General features: G+C 40.9%; 1 protein-coding gene across 9 annotated transcripts in view; it reads left to right on the top strand.

Annotated features, from left to right (window-relative positions):
- Positions 1-18,403, top strand: part of RAD54B (RAD54 homolog B) — a 121,438-nt gene that overhangs the window by 59,850 nt on the left and 43,185 nt on the right. For all 9 annotated transcript variants that reach the window (XR_005593508.1, XM_039522088.1, XM_039522082.1 and 6 more), the window contains 4 exons: positions 7,233-7,433; positions 13,912-14,199; positions 16,277-16,439; positions 17,586-17,811. Coding sequence is in view for 8 of the 9 variants with exons in the window: in XM_039522088.1 (XP_039378022.1) it covers positions 7,233-7,433; positions 13,912-14,199; positions 16,277-16,439; positions 17,586-17,811 (878 nt within the window). In the remaining variant the exon portion in view is untranslated. The remainder of the gene's footprint in view (positions 1-7,232; positions 7,434-13,911; positions 14,200-16,276; positions 16,440-17,585; positions 17,812-18,403) is intronic.

Raw genomic sequence — 18,403 nt, 5'->3', positions numbered from 1 at the left:
ATAATTTTAGTAAAAGTCCAGGAATTATTTTAAGTATCTGTTTTAACTTATTTTGTTGTTTTAATCCTTAAAATGCAAAAAAACCCTGTAAAGAGTATATAACAGGTCTTTGGGTGGCAAATTTAAAACTGTTTTATGCTGTAAAGAGACAAATGGGATAGTCCTTAATACTATTGAAAAAATAAATAAAAAGGCAGCTAGGTAAGTAGGACTAAAGCCACCTGTGGAACAAATGTCAGTGGAAGAATTTACATTCATGTAAAAGGTAGTAGAGGGATTTGATTCCTTGGAAATTGCACTGGAAACCTGACTCTGTTGGTTGAAAGCTACTACACCTTCATCTGTGTATGCCTCCATATATTAGGGGTCAGTTGAGCTCCAAAAATGTGCAGGACTGATGCAAAATAAAGCCTGTCCAATGGAGCTTGAGTCTGTGTTTTCCTGCAGAAGTTCATTTTTGTGAATTTGCATTGGAGCCCCTGTAATTTAAAACTGCTTCCATTTTCCTACGGTCTAGACAAGCAAGGACAGCACAGTAACCACTATTTACCCTCCACAGGAATGAATTTCCCCCCTCTGGCACAGTGTGCTTTCCAGGTACAAGTTACAACTTATTCACCAGCTTTGTTGAGTTTTGGCCCTAAACGTAATTTTTCTGCTTGAACTACTGAATGGATTACATTTATGTAAATCATATTTATGTAACTTGATTTGGAAATATTACTCCTTCCCCTCCAGTAATGTCATCAGCCAATCTGTAAGTAATCATTCCTTCATAACACATGAAAATGCTAAAGAAGTGCCTTCTTCCAGGGTAATCTCATGAATTTTAAACAGGCATGTTTAAATTATTTAGATAGCCTAGGAATAGTTTGTGTTTCCTACCCACTGCAGAGGATAAAATATGTTTTGTTAATAAATGCTCTTTAAAATACAGAATAGAAACATTAATGGAACATTGTTGGTTCTCTGAGTCAATATTATTCAAGCCAATCGAAGGTTATCACTGGCAAAAAAATAAAATAAAGAAATAAATAATTCCAAACAAGTAAGTAAATCAGGTTTTCCTCAGATATGAGTTAAAATAGATGTTAATAACAAGTATGCATAATCTTAATAAACCTCTATTTGCCTACTTCCTCTTTGCTTCACTTCTGTTGGGTTTCTGGAAACTATGAAGACTTGTCTTTTTGTAAATCACAAATAGTCCTGCTTTTTAATAGTTTTTTTTGGGGGGGACCCCCCCCAAAATCCCTCCAAAAAGTTGCAATAAATAGCACATCTTCAGAGAATGCCAAGTGGTATATTTGCAATGTGGCATATGAGGATTTAGCTGCATGCCTCCCATTAACATTTAATATGAATTACATGATGAAATCCCTATGAAATGCTTTGAAAAATGACCCCTTTGACTGTGGTACAATTCACTTGTGATTATTAAATATAACTATTTTGTCTTACTAAAAATGTATGTAGTGATTAAGTTTATTGGGTGTTTTGCTATTTTAATAAGTAGAAAAAAAATGAACAGAAATCAAATAATTCTAAATACGCATTTTACAATAACATACAAAATACCGTACATGGCATTCAAGTGTATATTACTTTCTGAAGTCTTACCTGCATTTAATTTGTCACTGAACATTTTGGTTTTTTTATTTACATAAAGATGTTAGAATTGATTTCAGTGTGTTCTAACATCTTAGAAAACGTTATAAACAGTCAACTTGGATGGCATTTGAATGAATTCAACATTTTACTTAGGTAATCTGGTCTAGTGCACCATCTGATGCCTGCCAGCATTCCAGAATTGTCAATGATGTTGCTGTTGCCTTTGATGATGGGACATGCATAACTATTTCTGTGGATTTATCAGAAGCTTTCAACTTAGTTCATTAATTTTTTACTGTGAATGGTGGAGTCAGTTGGTTTTCCTAGACAGAGAGGTTTAAGAACATTTTTTCCACTTAGAAGCTATGTTTTGGAAGTCTTCTCTACCTATCATCCCTCCATTAAAGCACTATCCTTAAGAGCTAAATATTTTGCTAAGAGGTGAGGTTACAATGCAGTCGTTTCACAACTTTTATAGTTAAGGCCATCACCACTTTCCTATTCTTATGATACACATATGCATACACACACAAAACTGCATTAAAAGAACATTATTAAGATGGCAAAGTCAAGCATTCACGCATTCGGAAATATCAGAATTCAGGGTGCCTGTGTAACTTTAATTTTGCCCTGTGGTGTATAAGCATTATAAAACAGTCTTTAATTACATGATCACATACTATTTTTTCCACAGAACCCCTGCTTCAGTCAGTGCACAGGCTAGATGGTGATCGTGTAGCAAGCAGATATACAATATTTTATTTTTTCCTCATTCATAGGAAATGAATAAAATTCCAGCATTGTAGAACTGGAAGAAACCTTGAGAAGTCTTCTAGTCCAGTCCCCTGCACTCAAGACAGGACTAATTATTATTTTAGTATTATCATCCCTGACAAGTCTTTGTCTAACCTCTTCCTAAAAATCTCCAATGATGGAGATTTTTCAATGTCCAATTGTTCAATGTGTGGCCCTATGTCTTATTTGTTACACATTTTCGGTACTGGCCTGCAGACAGAACTATTAATTTCCTCATAATTTTTTTTATGGCACTCATCACTAGACTATCGGAGTTCTTCACAAATATTGTGTTTATTTCCACTATACCATTGTGAGATTCATAGATTATAAGGCAAAAAGGGACCATTGCAATCAGCTTGTCTGATTGCCTGTATAACACAGGCCACATGACTGCCCTGAATTAATTCCTGTTTGAACTAAAGCATATTTTTTAGAAAAACTAGCAATCTTGATTAAAAATATCCAGTGCTGGAGAAGCCCCCCCCAGTCCTTGGTAACTTGCGTGAGTGGTTACTCTTCTAGCCTGAATTTAGAATTAAGGTAACACTATCTTTCCATCATAATGTTGGGTTTAGGTATTCCTGGATCTCAGATCAGCATGTGATTTTAAATATAATATATACACATTCCAGAATACCTAGCTACAGTGCAAAGAGCTGTTCTCTGAATTTATGTACTATTTTTCATTCGCTCTCTTAACTATTCTGATTGCTAGTATGAAATTGAACTAAAATAAAACTTCTGTTGATCCTCAGAAGACATAAAGAGCCACGGTCTCTGCTGAGCATATGTTCTAAGAATGTATACGGGAATGGATTTAATTTCAGATGTCAATATACAAACGTGGCATTTCATTGTACAGATGGATCAGAATCCAAGCCCTAGGTCCAAAATCAGTTGTATGCTGGGATGTTCAAATATTCTGAACTAAATTTTGGCTTCATCTGTCCTTTTTTATTATCATGTGTGGCAGAATTAGAAGCAGATTTCTTATTCTTTTGAACAGCAATACTTGCACTTAAACAATGCTTTATCAGGAGATTTCAAAGCACTTTACAGAGGGTAGATATCTTTATGTACATTTTACAGATGAGGGAAACTAAAGCATAGAGGAGTCAAATGACTTGAGTTAAGATCAAACAGTGTATGTTGGCAAAGCCAGGATCCTGACCTAGTCTTGTACTGTCCACTGGAGCGTGCTGCATTCCTTATGGGAATTTCACATTTAAGCTGCTGTACAGTGCTGCAGATTAATGTGGGAATGCATATTTTATTTAAATTTTGCATTCTTTCAGATTTCCTTTTACTTTTCTGTGCAGATTTAATCAGTGTCTACCTCTAAACCTGTTCTGCAGAAACTGGTCACACTAATTTGCCACTGCAGCATTTATTTTCTTTTTCCTCCCACATCCCCATTTTCTGTAAATCATCAACTCCATCACGTTACAGGAATTCATTCTCACATGGAGCAAGCATTTGCTGAAATCTTGAAACTTAAGGGCTTACTGTCTCACCTATTGTAAATACCCACTTTTATGGTCTCTGCATTTTAACCTTTGGAGCATAACACTTCAGCTGTATTCTCTCACTTCAGTAAGAAGGAACACATCACCAGCAACAGCTTCTTAGTGGTCATGAAGAGTTTAGTTTTATAAAGTGGGCTTTTCGTTTGTTGAGAGAGAAATGAGTGTACACAGATGATTCCCTGTCTCTCTTTGTTTATAGTATGCACATATTTCTGTTAGTCTGTGTGCAGGATAATAACCAGAAGCAACAACAGAGCTTACAATGTACAAGTGTAGCTTCATTTCTAGGACGTCAGCAAAAGCAACTGTATTTGAATGCCTTCAGCTAGCAGTAATTTCACTGTCCAAACTGCTGCTCTGTATTCTGCTACCAAACACTGCCCTTAGCAGCTGTATGGAGTGCGTCAGCCTTACACCAAATGATTTAAACATTGAGCTAGGTAAGGGGTCGGCAACCTACGGCACGTGTGCCAAAGGTGGCATGCAAGCTGATTTTTGATGGCATGTGGGGTGGGTTGCCGCTCTGGGGTTCCCGCTGTTGGCCCCTTGCCAGCCGGGGTCCCGCCACCGGTCCCACTCAGCGCCCACTGCTGGCCTGGGGGAAGGAACCCCAGACTGGCAGCGGGCTGAGACCCTGGCTGGCAGGAGCCAGTGGCCGAAACCGTGGGGCGGGCTGAGCCACGCTGACTACTTCTGGCCACTGATAGGTCTCTGGTACTTTTTGCAAAAGTGCAAGGATTTGTTTATGTGTCTTAGTCAAATTACCACACTCCACCTACATTAAATTCTCCCTGTATTTTCAGATGGAAAAGAGAAGGGGTTTTTTTTGGCTTTGGGATTGTTGTTTTTTTGCTTCTAGTCATTGTGTAGCATTGCAATGTACTCTTAAATAGCTGATTTGTTGCACCTTCCAGGTGGAAGCATTTCTACGGTGGATCCATGTGTATGTATTAAGCATGCGGATTCACCCGTGGAGTCCCATTTACTTCCAAAAAAAAACCCGAGTACTTGTGGCACCTTAGAGACTAACAAATTTATTTCAGCATAAGCTTTCGTGGGCTACAGCTCACTTCTTCGGGTGCATAGAATGGAACACACAGAAAGAAGGTATTTATACATACAGAGAACATGAAAAGGTGGAAGTAGCCATGCCAACTGTAAGAGGCCAATCAATTGAGATGAGCTATCATCAGTAGAAGAAAAACCTTTGAAGTGATAATCAAGGTGACCCATAGAAGGTGTGAGGAGAATTTAACATGGGGAAATAGATTCAATTAGTGTAATGACCCAACCATTCCCAGTCTCTGTTTAAACCTAAGTTAATTGTATCTAATTTGCATATTAATTCAAGTTCAGCAGTCTCTTTGGAGTCTGTTTGTGAAGTTTTTTTGGAAAACTTTAAAAACAGACTCCCAAGAGAGACCGCTGAACTTGAATTAATATGCAAATTAAATACAATTAACTTAGGTTTAAACAGAGACTGGGAATGGTTGGGTCATTACACTAATTGAATCTATTTCCCCATGTTAAATTCTCCTCACACCTTCTATGGGTCACCTTGATTATCACTTCAAAGGTTTTTCTTCTCCTGCTGATGATAGCTCATCTCAATTGATTGGCCTCTTACAGTTGGCATGGTTACTTCCACCTTTTCATGTTCTCTGTATGTATAAATACCTTCTTTCTGTGTGTTCCATTCTATGCACCGAAAGAAGTGAGCTGTAGCCCACGAAAGTTTTATGCTGAAATAAATTTATTAGTCTCTAAGGTGCCACAAGTACTCCTGTTCTTTTTGCGGATACAGACTAACACGGCTGCTACTCTGAAACCTGCCATTTACTTCAGGGACTCTGCGCGCGCACACACAAAGCTCCACGGGAATGGTTCCCTCTACAGGATTGGAGCAGAAATTTGTAAAGTCCTGTGGCATGAAAATCTCTATCAATAAATAAAATATCTTGTATTTATATCGTTTTATTAACAATAAAGTTAACATTCATCTGATACTTTAATTTTTAGGCAGTTCATATAATCATGTTTTGCATTTTTTTTAAAACAATTACCATTAGAAGTGATGTTCAGGTTATTTGATTTCCCTTTTTCACCAGTCATTATTATAGGTGGAATTTTATATTTGCTGCTTCTGATATAAGTATAAACATCTAAAAAGAGTTAGTTTTTTGTATGAGCAGTCTTTTAGTGTCAAATCTGTGTAATGCTGAATCCAGATGGAGTCAAAGGAGCAAGCTGATTAAGCCTTGACCAGCATGCAAGGGTATTTTAATGAAAATTAGTCTGATTTTCACTTTGATCTTGTGCACATGTGCTGTACTAAAAAGGAATGTTTCAGATTTTCCTTCAAATAATTCTGCAGACTTGCTGTACTATTACTTAACTCATGCCAGACTGGTAACTCATGGAAGGCATGTGATCTTTGTCTTTATTCAATAGTATAGACAACTGTTGCTTGCAATATTGAGAATCCTTAAAGTTATTAACCTAATTATATTTGGCTAATATTTGCATTGATTATAGATATAAGTAGCTGCAATTCTGCCAAATGTATGACTATTTATAGATAGAAACATTTGGTTTGCTGCAATCTCAAGTCATGCTGCTGTTTTTCAGGATTTTAGGATAGCGGATGGATTTTAATATATTACAAAGAAAGTGGGTGAAATATTCTTTCAACTGGAAATGTAAAAGTTTTATTTTCTAACTGTTTTGAAGTTTTTTAAAGCTACAGTAATAGTTATTCTGAATGCACTCTTTTGGCTTTAGTTGTGGATCTATTCACTTGCCTCCCCTTCTGCATTGAATTCTAAGTTCCCATCTTTACTTTCAAGTCATTGCTCATCTCCTCCTCATCTGAGTCCATACTCTCATTTCCTTCTTCTCCTCACTGCTTTGTTGTTTCAAAAACTTCCTTTTTATCCCTTACCCACTGTCTCCTCCTTCCATTCCACACCAGGAACTACCTCTTTTTCATGGACTAAATAACTTCCCTTCTACTTGAAAATCTTTCCTTAAAGCATATATTTTCCACACAGTATTTCATAAAATTAGTGCTCCTTTGAGCTTGCATCCCTGTCCATTGTTTTAAGCCTGAATTATGATGTCTCTGTCTGTCTCAATTGGATTGTAAGTTACTCAGAACAGGAACCATGCCAACTTATGTTTGTATAGCAGGAAATGCACAGACTGTACTTGATTGATGATAGTGTTGGGTTTTTTTAAAATAATTTTCTACATCAACAGAGATCTTTTAATATTCTTAGTTATCTTCCTTCTGTTTAGACCCAGTGCATGTACCAACACCAGAAATAGCAAGACACAAGAAAGTGGAAGACGAACCTGACTGCCTTGCAAAATACTTCAGTGTTGTGTGGTGTAAAGCTTCAAAGAAAAAACACAAGAAGTGGGAAGGTGATGCTGTTCTTATTGCAAAAGGAAAGTCTGTGATACTGAAAGATATGGAAGGCAAAGACATTGGAAGAGGTATTATAGATTTACATATAGTTGTTGCTTAAACATTGGCCTAAAAATAATGTGTGTTGAATGGGAGCAAAAAACTCCAAGGGGAGCAGTGGGGACAAAAAACCTAACTGGCTTCAAGATTGAGCTTGATAAGTTTATGGAGGGAATGGTAAGATGAGACTGCCTACGATGGTATGTAGCTGATTTGTGACTACAAGCAGCAAATAACTTCAATGGCCATTGATGGGAACTAGATGGGAAGGGCTCTGAGTTACTACAGAGAATTCCTGCACTTAGGACGGAAGAATCCTATGCACTGCTACAGACTAGGGACCGAGTGGCTAGGCTGCATTTCTGCAGAAAAGGTCCTAGGGGTTTCAGTGGATGAGAAGCTGTATATGAGTCAACAGTGTGCCCTTGTTGCCAAGAAGGCTAAGAGCATTTTGTGCTGTGTAAGTAGGAGCAGTGCCAGCAGATCGAGGGATGTGATCATTCCCCTCTATTCAGCATTAGTGAGGCCTCATCTGGACTACTGTGTCCAGTTTTGGGCCCCACACTACAAGAAGGATGTGGAAAAATTTGAAAGAGTCTAGCGGAGGGCAACAAAAATGATTAGGGGGATGGAGCACGTGACTTATGAGAAGAGGCTGAGGGAACTGGGATTGTTTAGTCTGCGGAAGAGAAGAAAGAGGGGGGAATTTAATAGCTGCTTTCAACTACCTGAAAGGGGTTCCAAAGAGGATGGATCTAGACTGTTCTCAGTGATAGCAGATGACAGAACAAGGAGTACTGGTCTCAAGTTGCAGTGGGGGAGCTTTAGGTTGGATATTAGGAAAAACTTTTTTACTAGGAGGGTGGTGAAGCACTGGAATGGGTTACCTAGGGAGGTGGTGGAATCTCCATCCATAGAGGTTTTTAAGGTCAAAGCGCTGGTTAGGATGATTTAGTTGGGGATTAGTCCTGTTTTGAGCAGGGGGTTGGACTAGATGACCTCCTGAGGTCCCTTCAAGCCCTGATATTCTATTATTCTGTGATTCTTTCTCAGGTATTTGGCTGGTGGGTCTTGCTCACGTGCTCAAGGTCTTACTCATTGCCATTGTTGGGGTTGGAAAGGAATTTTCCCCTAAGTCAAATTGGCAGAGACCTTGGGGTTTGTTTTTGCCTTCCTCTGCAGAATGTGGCATGGGTCACTTGCAGATTTAACTAGTGTAAATGGCGGATTCTCTGTAACTTGAAGTCTTTAAATAATGATTTGAGGACGTCCGTAATTCAGCCAGAGGTTGGGGTCTATTACAGCAGTTGGGTGGGTGAGGTTCTGTGGCCTGCAGTGTGCAAGAGATCAGATTAGATGATCATGATGGTCCCTTCTGATCTTAGTCTATGAATGAAGTGAAATGAAGCTGTTAATAAATTGTGTAAATTAGCAATGACCAAACTGTGGTCTGTGGCCCACTGGTCAGAATGGGAGAAAAATAATTATTACACAGAAACCCAGGACAAGTAGAAATGTTTTTGGGGCAAGTAAAAGGATCACATTTCGTGCCCACCAGGCAAAAAGTACAGGGGAAAATGGGGCAGACTGAGTTATATCAGGGGCAAAAGCATTGCGCTGCCAGTCCAGGAGAGGGGCTAGAAAAGAAGGGCCGAGCAGATCAGTAGAGCTGCCGAAAGGGAGGAGCTGGGCCTTGTTGACATCAGCCACACAAATAATGCCCCAGAGAAGTGGGTTTGCATCAGGGACAAATTCATAGCTGAGCAGGCAGACCTAAGGCTGAACCTCCATTTGAATGTGTTACTTGTTAATGTTCTAATCAGAGGTCTGGTGACTGGGAGAGATTGGAACTGCGTTTTTCAGCTACAGAGAAGTAACTGCTTTCAGAGTAGCAGCCGTGTTAGTCTGTATCCGCAAAAAGAACAGGAATACTTGTGGCACCTTAAAGACTAACAAATTTATTTGAGCATAAGCTTTCGTGGGCTACAGCCCACTTCATATGCATCCGATGAAGTGGGCTGTAGCCAACGAAAGCTTATGCTCAAATAAATTTGTTAGTCTCTAAGGTGCCACAAGTACTCCTGTTCTTTTTTTAGTGAAGAAACTATAAATATTGCCTTTGCCCGAAACGCAAGCCAGAGTTGATGGTGCTACAATTTTTAGTCTTGCAATCATAGTAGCAGCTACTGTACGATATATTTTGATTAAGAGGAAAAAAATAAGGCTTGTAAGCTATAGGTTGCAGTTAACTCAAAAACTTTGCCTGAAAGACAAGCAACAATTTAAGTTGTCAGCAAAGCCAAAGTAGATTATTTAGTAAGAAACTACAATTTTATTGTGTGTTGCTGCAAAACACAACTTGTATTTGAATTTAAGACAGAGATGGCCCTCTAATAATTTGTTACAACCCTAGCATTGCAAACTTTGCTGCTGCCAGGCACTTTAATTGAAAAATAATCCCTGACTTTACAAATTTAATGTAATTTGTATCAAAACTATATATGCACTGACATGCTTGAATTTAAAAAAAAAAAAAAAAAAAGTGAGCGAGATAATAAGAAATGTCTGGAATGCATCAACCACCCTGTTAAGTTTTTTTTAAAAAAATCACATTAGCTTAATTTAACAGAGTGTGATACTGATGGTCCTGATCTAGGTAAGTATGAAGTACATGGCGCTTTCCAGAATTAATAGAAAGCTAAATATGGATATTTTTATGTTGGAAAGATTAAACATTTCTAGTCTTTAAAGGCAAAGCTGCAGAAAAATCAAATCTCTGTGCTTGAAGCAGCCATTGACACTGATACCAATTTCACCAGGCCCCCACAACCACTTCAGTTTACTTGAGAGAATATCACAGTCTGAAAATTGGAATAGCCACGTGTGGAGATGATGGAAGGAGGAGACATGCATCAGGGCCCTAATTGTACCCTGAGTGATCACTACTTCCCACCATCCAACACAGATGTAATGAGGTTGAGTAGCGTCTGCGTAAGAGAAACTAAAACAACTAATTATTCCTCAAAGAAGGTTTTTAATGATTTACGGCTATAAAGGCAACACAGACAGAATAAGAAGAGAAAGATTAAAGACCAGCACGGAATTAGGATTAATATAAATGGCAGGTTATACTGAAGACAGGCGCAAATGCAGGCAAAGCTATCATTACTAATTAATCAGTTAACCCTACATGCACTGTACCAGTCTCCAGCAAACAAATTATATGCAATAATGACACAGATTAACTAAATTTCTTTAATTCTAAACTACCTATAAGTCTCTACTATTAGTTTTAAACAACTTATAAACTACTAAGTGGCAAATTATAGTGAAGATAGGCACAGCGACATGCAAAGCTATTATCACTTATCAACTACTAGCTTTACCCGCGCTGTACCCGTTCCCAACAAGGCACAAGAACCTATACAGTTATTATACATTGGTTAACTATTTACTACTACTATTCCTAAGCAATTTACTACTACTATTAACCAACTTACTTTTACTTCTAAACAATTTACTAGTATAATTAAACTATAGTATCGATACAGACTTAAGACTAACCAGCTCGAGCACAACCAGACTTCTTTACTCCAAAACCTTACCCTGCATTTGTCTGAGAATAGGTTACCCTTCAGTTGACCATTTTCCGCATTGGCCAGGCACAGATAGTTGGTGAAGCACAAGTCCCTTGGTTCAGGGTGTGTGTGTGAGCCCGATCAAAGAGAGATCTCTTTTAGGTCAACACACATATACACACACCCACACCTGCACCTTTGCATCTCTTTATACATTATTTGTTGGCTGTGTTCCAAAGCAGGTCAACCAATTAAGGTGGACAAATGTCTTAGTGTGGTATTTTGCAGTTGTTTTGATCTCATGAATTGTGCACCTGTGCCCAGCTCATCTTTTCTTTATGCGTCCAGTTGTCCTAATTGTGGTCAATTTGCTAGACTCAAAAACATTTGAGTCAGCCTAAAGAAGTACCCCGCTGTAACACGACCTGATATAACACGGGTTTGCATATAGCACGGTAGCAGCCGGGCTCCGGCGGCACTTTAAAGGGCCCGGGGCTCCGATTGCTGTGGGGAGCCCCAGCCCTTTAAATCACCACTGGAGCCCTGCTGCTGCAACGCCGGGACTGCGGCAGTGGGGCTCGGCCGGAAATTTAAAGGGCCCGGGCTCCCCACAGCGGCCGGAGACTGGAGCTCTTTAAATCACCACCGGAGCCCTGCTGTTGCTACCCTGGGGCTGTGGCAGCGGGGCTCACCGGCGATTTAAAGGGCCCAGGCTCCGGCTGCTGCGGGGAGGCCTGGGCCCTTTAAATCACTGCTGGAGCCCTATTGCTGCTACCTCGGGCCTGCGGCAGTGGGGTCCGCTAGTGATTTAAAGGGCCCGGGGCTCCCTGCGGCCAGAGCCCTGGGCTCTTTAAATCACCGCTATCCCACTATAACGGCATCTCACCTACAATGCGGTAGGGATTTTTGGCTCCCCACGACTGCGTTATATAGGGGTAGAGGTGTATCTGATTGCAGTGCATAGTAACCACAAGTCCTCATCTAATTTCACAGAGTTTCCTTTTTGCTTAATCTTAGTCTATAAAGCTTCCTAGCTAGATTTTGCTTATGCTTGCAGTATTTTATTGCACTTACTCTTTGCAGCTCCCAGAAGTTTGTGGCCTAACACTGCTTGACAAGGCTTATGCTTGCAGAGAGGCCTACAATTAGGCTTAACATTGATAATGCTTATACAATACTTATTACATTATTCACACCATGCTTTCTTGTCAGATAACCAAACTGAGTTCTTAGATTCCTATGGAGGAGTGATCAGATATTTTCCCCACTTATTACTAGCAGTACACAGAGCACTTGGCTCCCCCCAATATCCATCTGCTAACTTGCATTAAAAGGCAGCTAAAATACCGTATTTTTCCGTGTATAAGACTATACTTTTTCCCAAAATCCTTAGCCTAAAAATTGAGGGTAGTCTTATACACGGAAGTAAGCCTCCTGTTCCCTGTCCTCTGACCCCCCCCAACCCCTATCCACCCCCCCCACCCCGGAACTCCCCTGCCCTCTCTCCAACACCCCCTCCCTGCCCCCTTACCGCGCTGCCTGCACGTGGCTGGTGGCGCTACAATCCATCCACGGCTGGAGCTGGGAGCGCGGGGCTGGGCAGTGTCCGGAGCCGGGCATCCAGGTAGGTGGGGTCGCGGCCGCCGCAGTGCCCAGACCGCACTACCGGAGCCGGGCGGGCGGGGATGCGGGGAGCCGGGCGGCTGGGGAGCCGGGCGCTCAGCCGCCCGCCTGCTCCTCGCGTCCCGCCGCCGGCCCGTAGTGCGGTCCGGCACTGCGGCGGCCGGGAGCCGGGCGGCTGGGGAGCCGGGAGCCGGGCGGCTGGGGACCGAGGGAGCCGGCAGCTCCTCGCTCCCGCCGCCTGCCCGGTAGTGCGGTCCGGGCACCGCGGCGGCTGTGGACGCGGGAGCCGGGCGGCTGGGGACCGGGAAGCCGGGGACACGGGCGGCTGGGGACCGAGGAGCCGGGACACGGGAGCCGGGCCGCCCGCTTCCCGGCTCCCCGGCTGCCCGGCTCCGGTAGTGCGGTCTGGGTACTGCGACGACTGTGGACGTGGGGAGCCGGGCGGCTGGGGACCGGGGAGCCGGGCGGCTGGGCGGCAGGAGTCGCGTGGCCGGGGAGGGACGCGGCAGGAGCCGGGCAGGGCTGCCGCCGGAGACCAGCCGGGCGCACGGCCCTCCTCCTTCCCTCTACCCCTGCCTCCGCGTCCTCTTCTTGGGCCTGAGCAGCAAAGTCGGGGGGGGACAGCTGCAGTGCGGCTGGAGGGAAAAGAAAACAAAACAAAAAAACCTGGGGAATGGCCAGAGCGACAAAGCAGGGGAGGAAAAAAAACAAAAACCTGAATTTGGGGTTAGAAAAGTGGGGGCGTGTTATACATGGGGGCGTCTTATACATGGAAAAATACGGTATATTGTTTTTATCTTTTTCCATATAAGCTATTTCCATGATTGCCACACGCATATTATGAGAGTGCAAATGGGACAGGAAGGTGGTTCTTTTGATCATGAGTGGGAGGGGAGAAGAGGAGTGGTCAATGAGACAGTCCCTTTCTTGAGATGTGGTCCACTCCATGGAAATAGTTTAGGTACTTCAATATCTAAATGTATGCTTATATTCAGTTATAAGAGGATAATTCACAGCAGTTTTTAAAATATTTGGTACAACAATTTCCAGATGATGTTAAGTTTGTTCTGTTTTTTTCTTGGTATTGTGATCTACTTGAATCTGTTTTCACTTAAATGAAAAGCCTTGTTGCTACTTTGTTTTCTTAGTATGAAAGGTTATTCAAATTCATATGCTTAATTATTAAAGGATTTGATGACATTTCTGATTTCACTTCCTGCAGTTGAATATTGATGTTAAGGCAGTGATACCCACTGTGTGGTCCTAATTAATTGCTAAACATAAGTAAATGAATTATTATTTTTAGGTACTGGATATAAATCTAAAGACCTTGAAAGTCTTGATGAAGGTCAAACGCTGATGATTGGAGGAAAAGAAATTGAAGTGATGGGTATAATTTCAGCAGAGGACTTTAATAGTGGCAAATGTTTTCAGACTGGTGTTGGGACGTCCACCACAGTCCCAATTGCTTCTTCACAAAGTACCCTGAAACCATTCTGTAGCCCATTCAAAAATGTCTGCAAGCCAAGCACTAAAGAAAATCTATTTAAAGAGTCTCAGAACTACAAACCTCGCCATGATCCAAATGCATCAAGTAAGATTTAAAATTCTGTTATTTATTTAACTATCCACTGTCCTTTTGTAAGAAAGCTCAATGCGTAAACAAGGTTTTTATGTTCCCTACCCAAGTACTGAATGAGAATCTAGAGTATCCCAGTGAAAATCAAGTTTAACCAATAACATCACAGCATGATTCTGTTCTACAAGTGGCAGGTGTGCTGTAAACCATGAGGTTGGAGGCTGTGTCACTGACATTTGAGAAAGAGTTAGTATTCTAAAACACTCCATATACCCTGGAGTGTCTTATAGCATAGTTTTTTATATATATTATTGATGGCTATAAAAATTGTTTAAATCAGAATGGTTCTGAAAATAGACTAGTGAAGAAAAATGAATGTACTGAAAAGAGAAACTGACTAGTGCCAAACATGCTAGAAAAGTTCTAGTTTGCCACCAAGTTCAACGGAGTGTTGAGAGACTACACCAGCATGGTAGTTGCTGTGGACAATGAGCAGTGAAGAGGTTAAACAAAGTTAGAAGAATTGCTTTCAGGAGAGTCTGATTCCTCATAGCCACCAATGTGCAAACACAAAAGTAACTAAAAGTAACCAAGTTCAGTGAGACATCTACTGCAGGGAAAAAAGTTCTGTAACACAATATTATAGTTACTTTTGTGCTGTCATCTCATTAAATTCCATAAGTTTAAGGAGAATCAGATCATGTGAGTATTTGTATGGGAGAGCTCCAGTGAACACCTGGTAGTTGCAGGAAGTGGTGATGAATATTTAGCACGTTGATATCTTCCATCTGTCTTTGATAAGCCAGTGGTGCAGCCTGCTGTTTACGGACAATATTCTGGAGAAGGCGCCATGTTTCAGATGAGAGAAAAACACTAAGTATATTAGTGTTATCAAACTAAATGATGCATAATTTTAATTTTTTTAAAATGCACCTGAACCACAGCTTAGCATTCACACTGCAGTTTGTTAAACCTCATCCCATTTCTTTCATTTGTATGTCATCTGAGATTATAAGGTCTTCAGGGCTGGCCCATGTCTTCCTACCTCTGTAAATTGCCTACCCACACTAGCCTTATACAAATAAATAATAATAAGATCCTCATTTTTTGTAAGAATAGACCAGTGTTCTGGTCTGATTCCAACTGTATGATGTTCTGTCTCCCTGAATTCCCTGCTGTGGTTTCAAGATGATATGAGATTACTGCCCTAAATTGCTGTGTAGTGCTGCTATGTTCAACCGCAGAGTTGGCTGCATTTTGTCTGTTTCTGCAGTGCCGTGTGAAAGACGTGGGTTTCTCTCCAATTTTTGGGTTTTTTTGGGGCCCAATCCTGTGATGGATTTGAGAGCCTCCTGCAAGCTGAGCCTCTCAACTCCCATGGAAGTTGAGAGCACTCAGAACCCCACAGAATGGAGACCTTTTAATCTATAAATTAGTATGAGTAGGGCGTGATGTGTCTGTTCACTGTCTTGTGTTGCTCAATATTAACCCCTTCTAGTGCTGATAGACACCAAAGTATTCTGCCCATTCCTCTGTAGTCTTTGAGGAGGAGCGGGGATGATGAAAATCTATAATATATATATAATATGAAAAAGAAATAAAGGTTAGCCACACTGTTCTGATAAACACTATTTTGAGTAATTATGTTCTGTACTTGCAGTTTTAGTTGGATGAGGTATTTTTCCTTATTTCCTGTCCTAAACTGATTATTGTTGGTAATCCTCAATTGAACAGCTGCTATAGTTGATCCGAAAGGTGGCAGATTGTAGTAAGTGATGGATGAAGTGGTTCTTATATATATATTAAACTTTTAAAGTACTTCTGAAACCTTTAGGATATAAGGCAGTGTTTTAATATTTTTTTTATTATTTACATCAACACTGTATCTATGTACTCAAAATAACAATAGCAGATGTTGGTCTTTATATTCTTTGTCTAGAAGTGACCAATATGTTAAAAAGCAATTTTCAGCAGTTATTGAAGTCTAGCAAATAGTTACTTGATATAGTTACCTTGGAAAAACAATACCTTTTGCTTATGAAGTAAACACAAATTCTCTCTTACCACATCTCTGTATATTTTGAACTTTAAGATTCTTTAGTTATGCCACGTCCAACTCCAGATCACCAGCGGATGTTCAATAAGGCTGGTTTACCTGTGGTAGATGTAGTTGTGGATCCTTACCTTGTAAATCATCTTCGCCCACATCAGAAAGAAGGAATTGTATTCCTGTATGAGTGTGTGATGGGAATGAGGTAGGAGAATAACTGTCCTGATAATTTTAACTCTGGTAATTTTTAGTTTGTTTAAAAAACACACCCCAAAACTGAGATGAATTCTGTATTTCTCTGTTAGAAGAGAATGGTTGAATTATCCTATAAACCAGTGGCTCTCAACCCGCGGGCCGCATGCGGCCCAATTAGCACACAGCTGCGGCCCAGCTGTATGCTAAAGGGCGGCAGGGTTCAGGGCCTGGGCTGCCGCCTGGCACCCTGCATCAGGGTCTGGGATCAGGGCTGCCACCCAGCACTGCCCAGCAAGGTCCGGGGTCGGGGCTGCCACTATGTCCCACACAATAGGGACTGGGGTCGGGGCTGCTGCCCGGCCCCACCCAGCAAGGTCTGGGGTTGGAGTCATGGCTGCATCCGGCTCCACACAGCAAGGTCTAGGGTCAGGGTCAGGGCTGCTGTCCGGCCCCGCCTGGCAGGAATCGGGGTTGACAACCGGATCGGGTTGGGGCTGCCTCCCGGCCCTGCACAACAGGTTATGGTGTCCCTGCCACTCAGCCACACCACTGGGGCTCTGGTCTTCTCCCCACTCTGTGGAGGGGTCTTTGGGTTGTGGGCGCTGGGCATAGCAGTGTGGCGGTGGGGGGCTGTGGTTCTCAACCTGTGGCCCAGGTAACACATTGTGGCCTGAATATGCAGCCCACAATGATTGATAGGTTGAGTCCCACTGCTATAAACCATCTGATCCAAGCCAAAGTGCAGTGCTGGTTGGTACCTCAGAAATTTTCAGTCTAGTATAAAGGTACATTGATGTACCACTCTGCTGAAAAATTACTATATTACTTTTACACTTGTTACATCAGCTTTATATACTATAGGCTGCTTATGGTATGTTTTCATGTGTTTTAACATAAATTACTTAAACATTTTTAATATGAAAGAATTCAACGAAGATCTCTAATTTTGAATGATCGGTATGTTAATCTAGTAACGAAGCTGAGTTTCACACAGGCATATAGAACTTTTTGGTTTAACTGAATAAAAAACTGCAACAGATCATAGTAGAAATAAATAGGTTTTTATATACTTAAAAAAAAAACATATTTGCCAGATCAGAATGCAAATAATTGCAGGGTTTCCTTTGCATTACTAAATTGTCATTATTTCTTACAGACTAAGTGGCAGATTTGGAGCTATTCTTGCTGATGAAATGGGCTTAGGAAAAACATTGCAATGCATTTCGCTTGTCTGGACTCTCCTACGTCAGGGGCTGTATGGATGCAAACCTATAATAAAGCAGGCACTGATTGTCACCCCTGGGAGTCTGGTGAAGAACTGGAAAAAAGAATTTCAGAAATGGCTGGGAAGTGAAAGGATCAAAGTGTTTACAGTTGATCAGGTGAGATTTATATTCAAAAAGGTCAAATCTGGCTCAAAATAAATAAAAAAATCCATCATTCCAAGTAAGCTGTTTTTTAACAAGCAAATATTTGTCTACAGTGTTTGCAGCCAAAACATTGCAGGAGGGAAAAGTATGCATGAAAACTAAAAGTGAAATTGATTAGAAACTGACTAGTGTACTTTAATTGTCCAAAATTAGAGTAATCCAAAAAATAAAGAAGTGAAATAGTGAAAAGAAAACTTCAAAAAATAATTATTATTACTCTGACATGTTGTTTGTAACAAATATAAGGATATTTATTTTCAAAAATATAATTCCATGTAAGTGTATTTGTATGAAGTAACAGAGAGAATGCTGCCTTTTAAATCTGACCTAATATCTGTTGTGAATAGATTAAAAGTTAGGCCTGGTCTACATTTAAAAGTTAAGTTGACATAGCTGCGGTGTTTAGGGGTGTGAAAAATTTGCCTCAGCAGCATAGCCGCAGTGCCATAGCTTTGCCACAGTAGCATCCATAGTGTAGATATGGCCTTAAACACTTCCTTTTTGGCAGTCTTCCTTCATGGTCTGTATGAAATAGTGAGTCTTT

This window comes from Mauremys reevesii, linkage group 2, assembly GCF_016161935.1.
Source record: "Mauremys reevesii isolate NIE-2019 linkage group 2, ASM1616193v1, whole genome shotgun sequence".
NCBI classification, from domain to species: Eukaryota; Metazoa; Chordata; order Testudines; family Geoemydidae; genus Mauremys; species Mauremys reevesii.
Note: the sequence above shows the minus strand (reverse complement) of the source record. Positions and strands in the feature narration are given on the sequence as shown.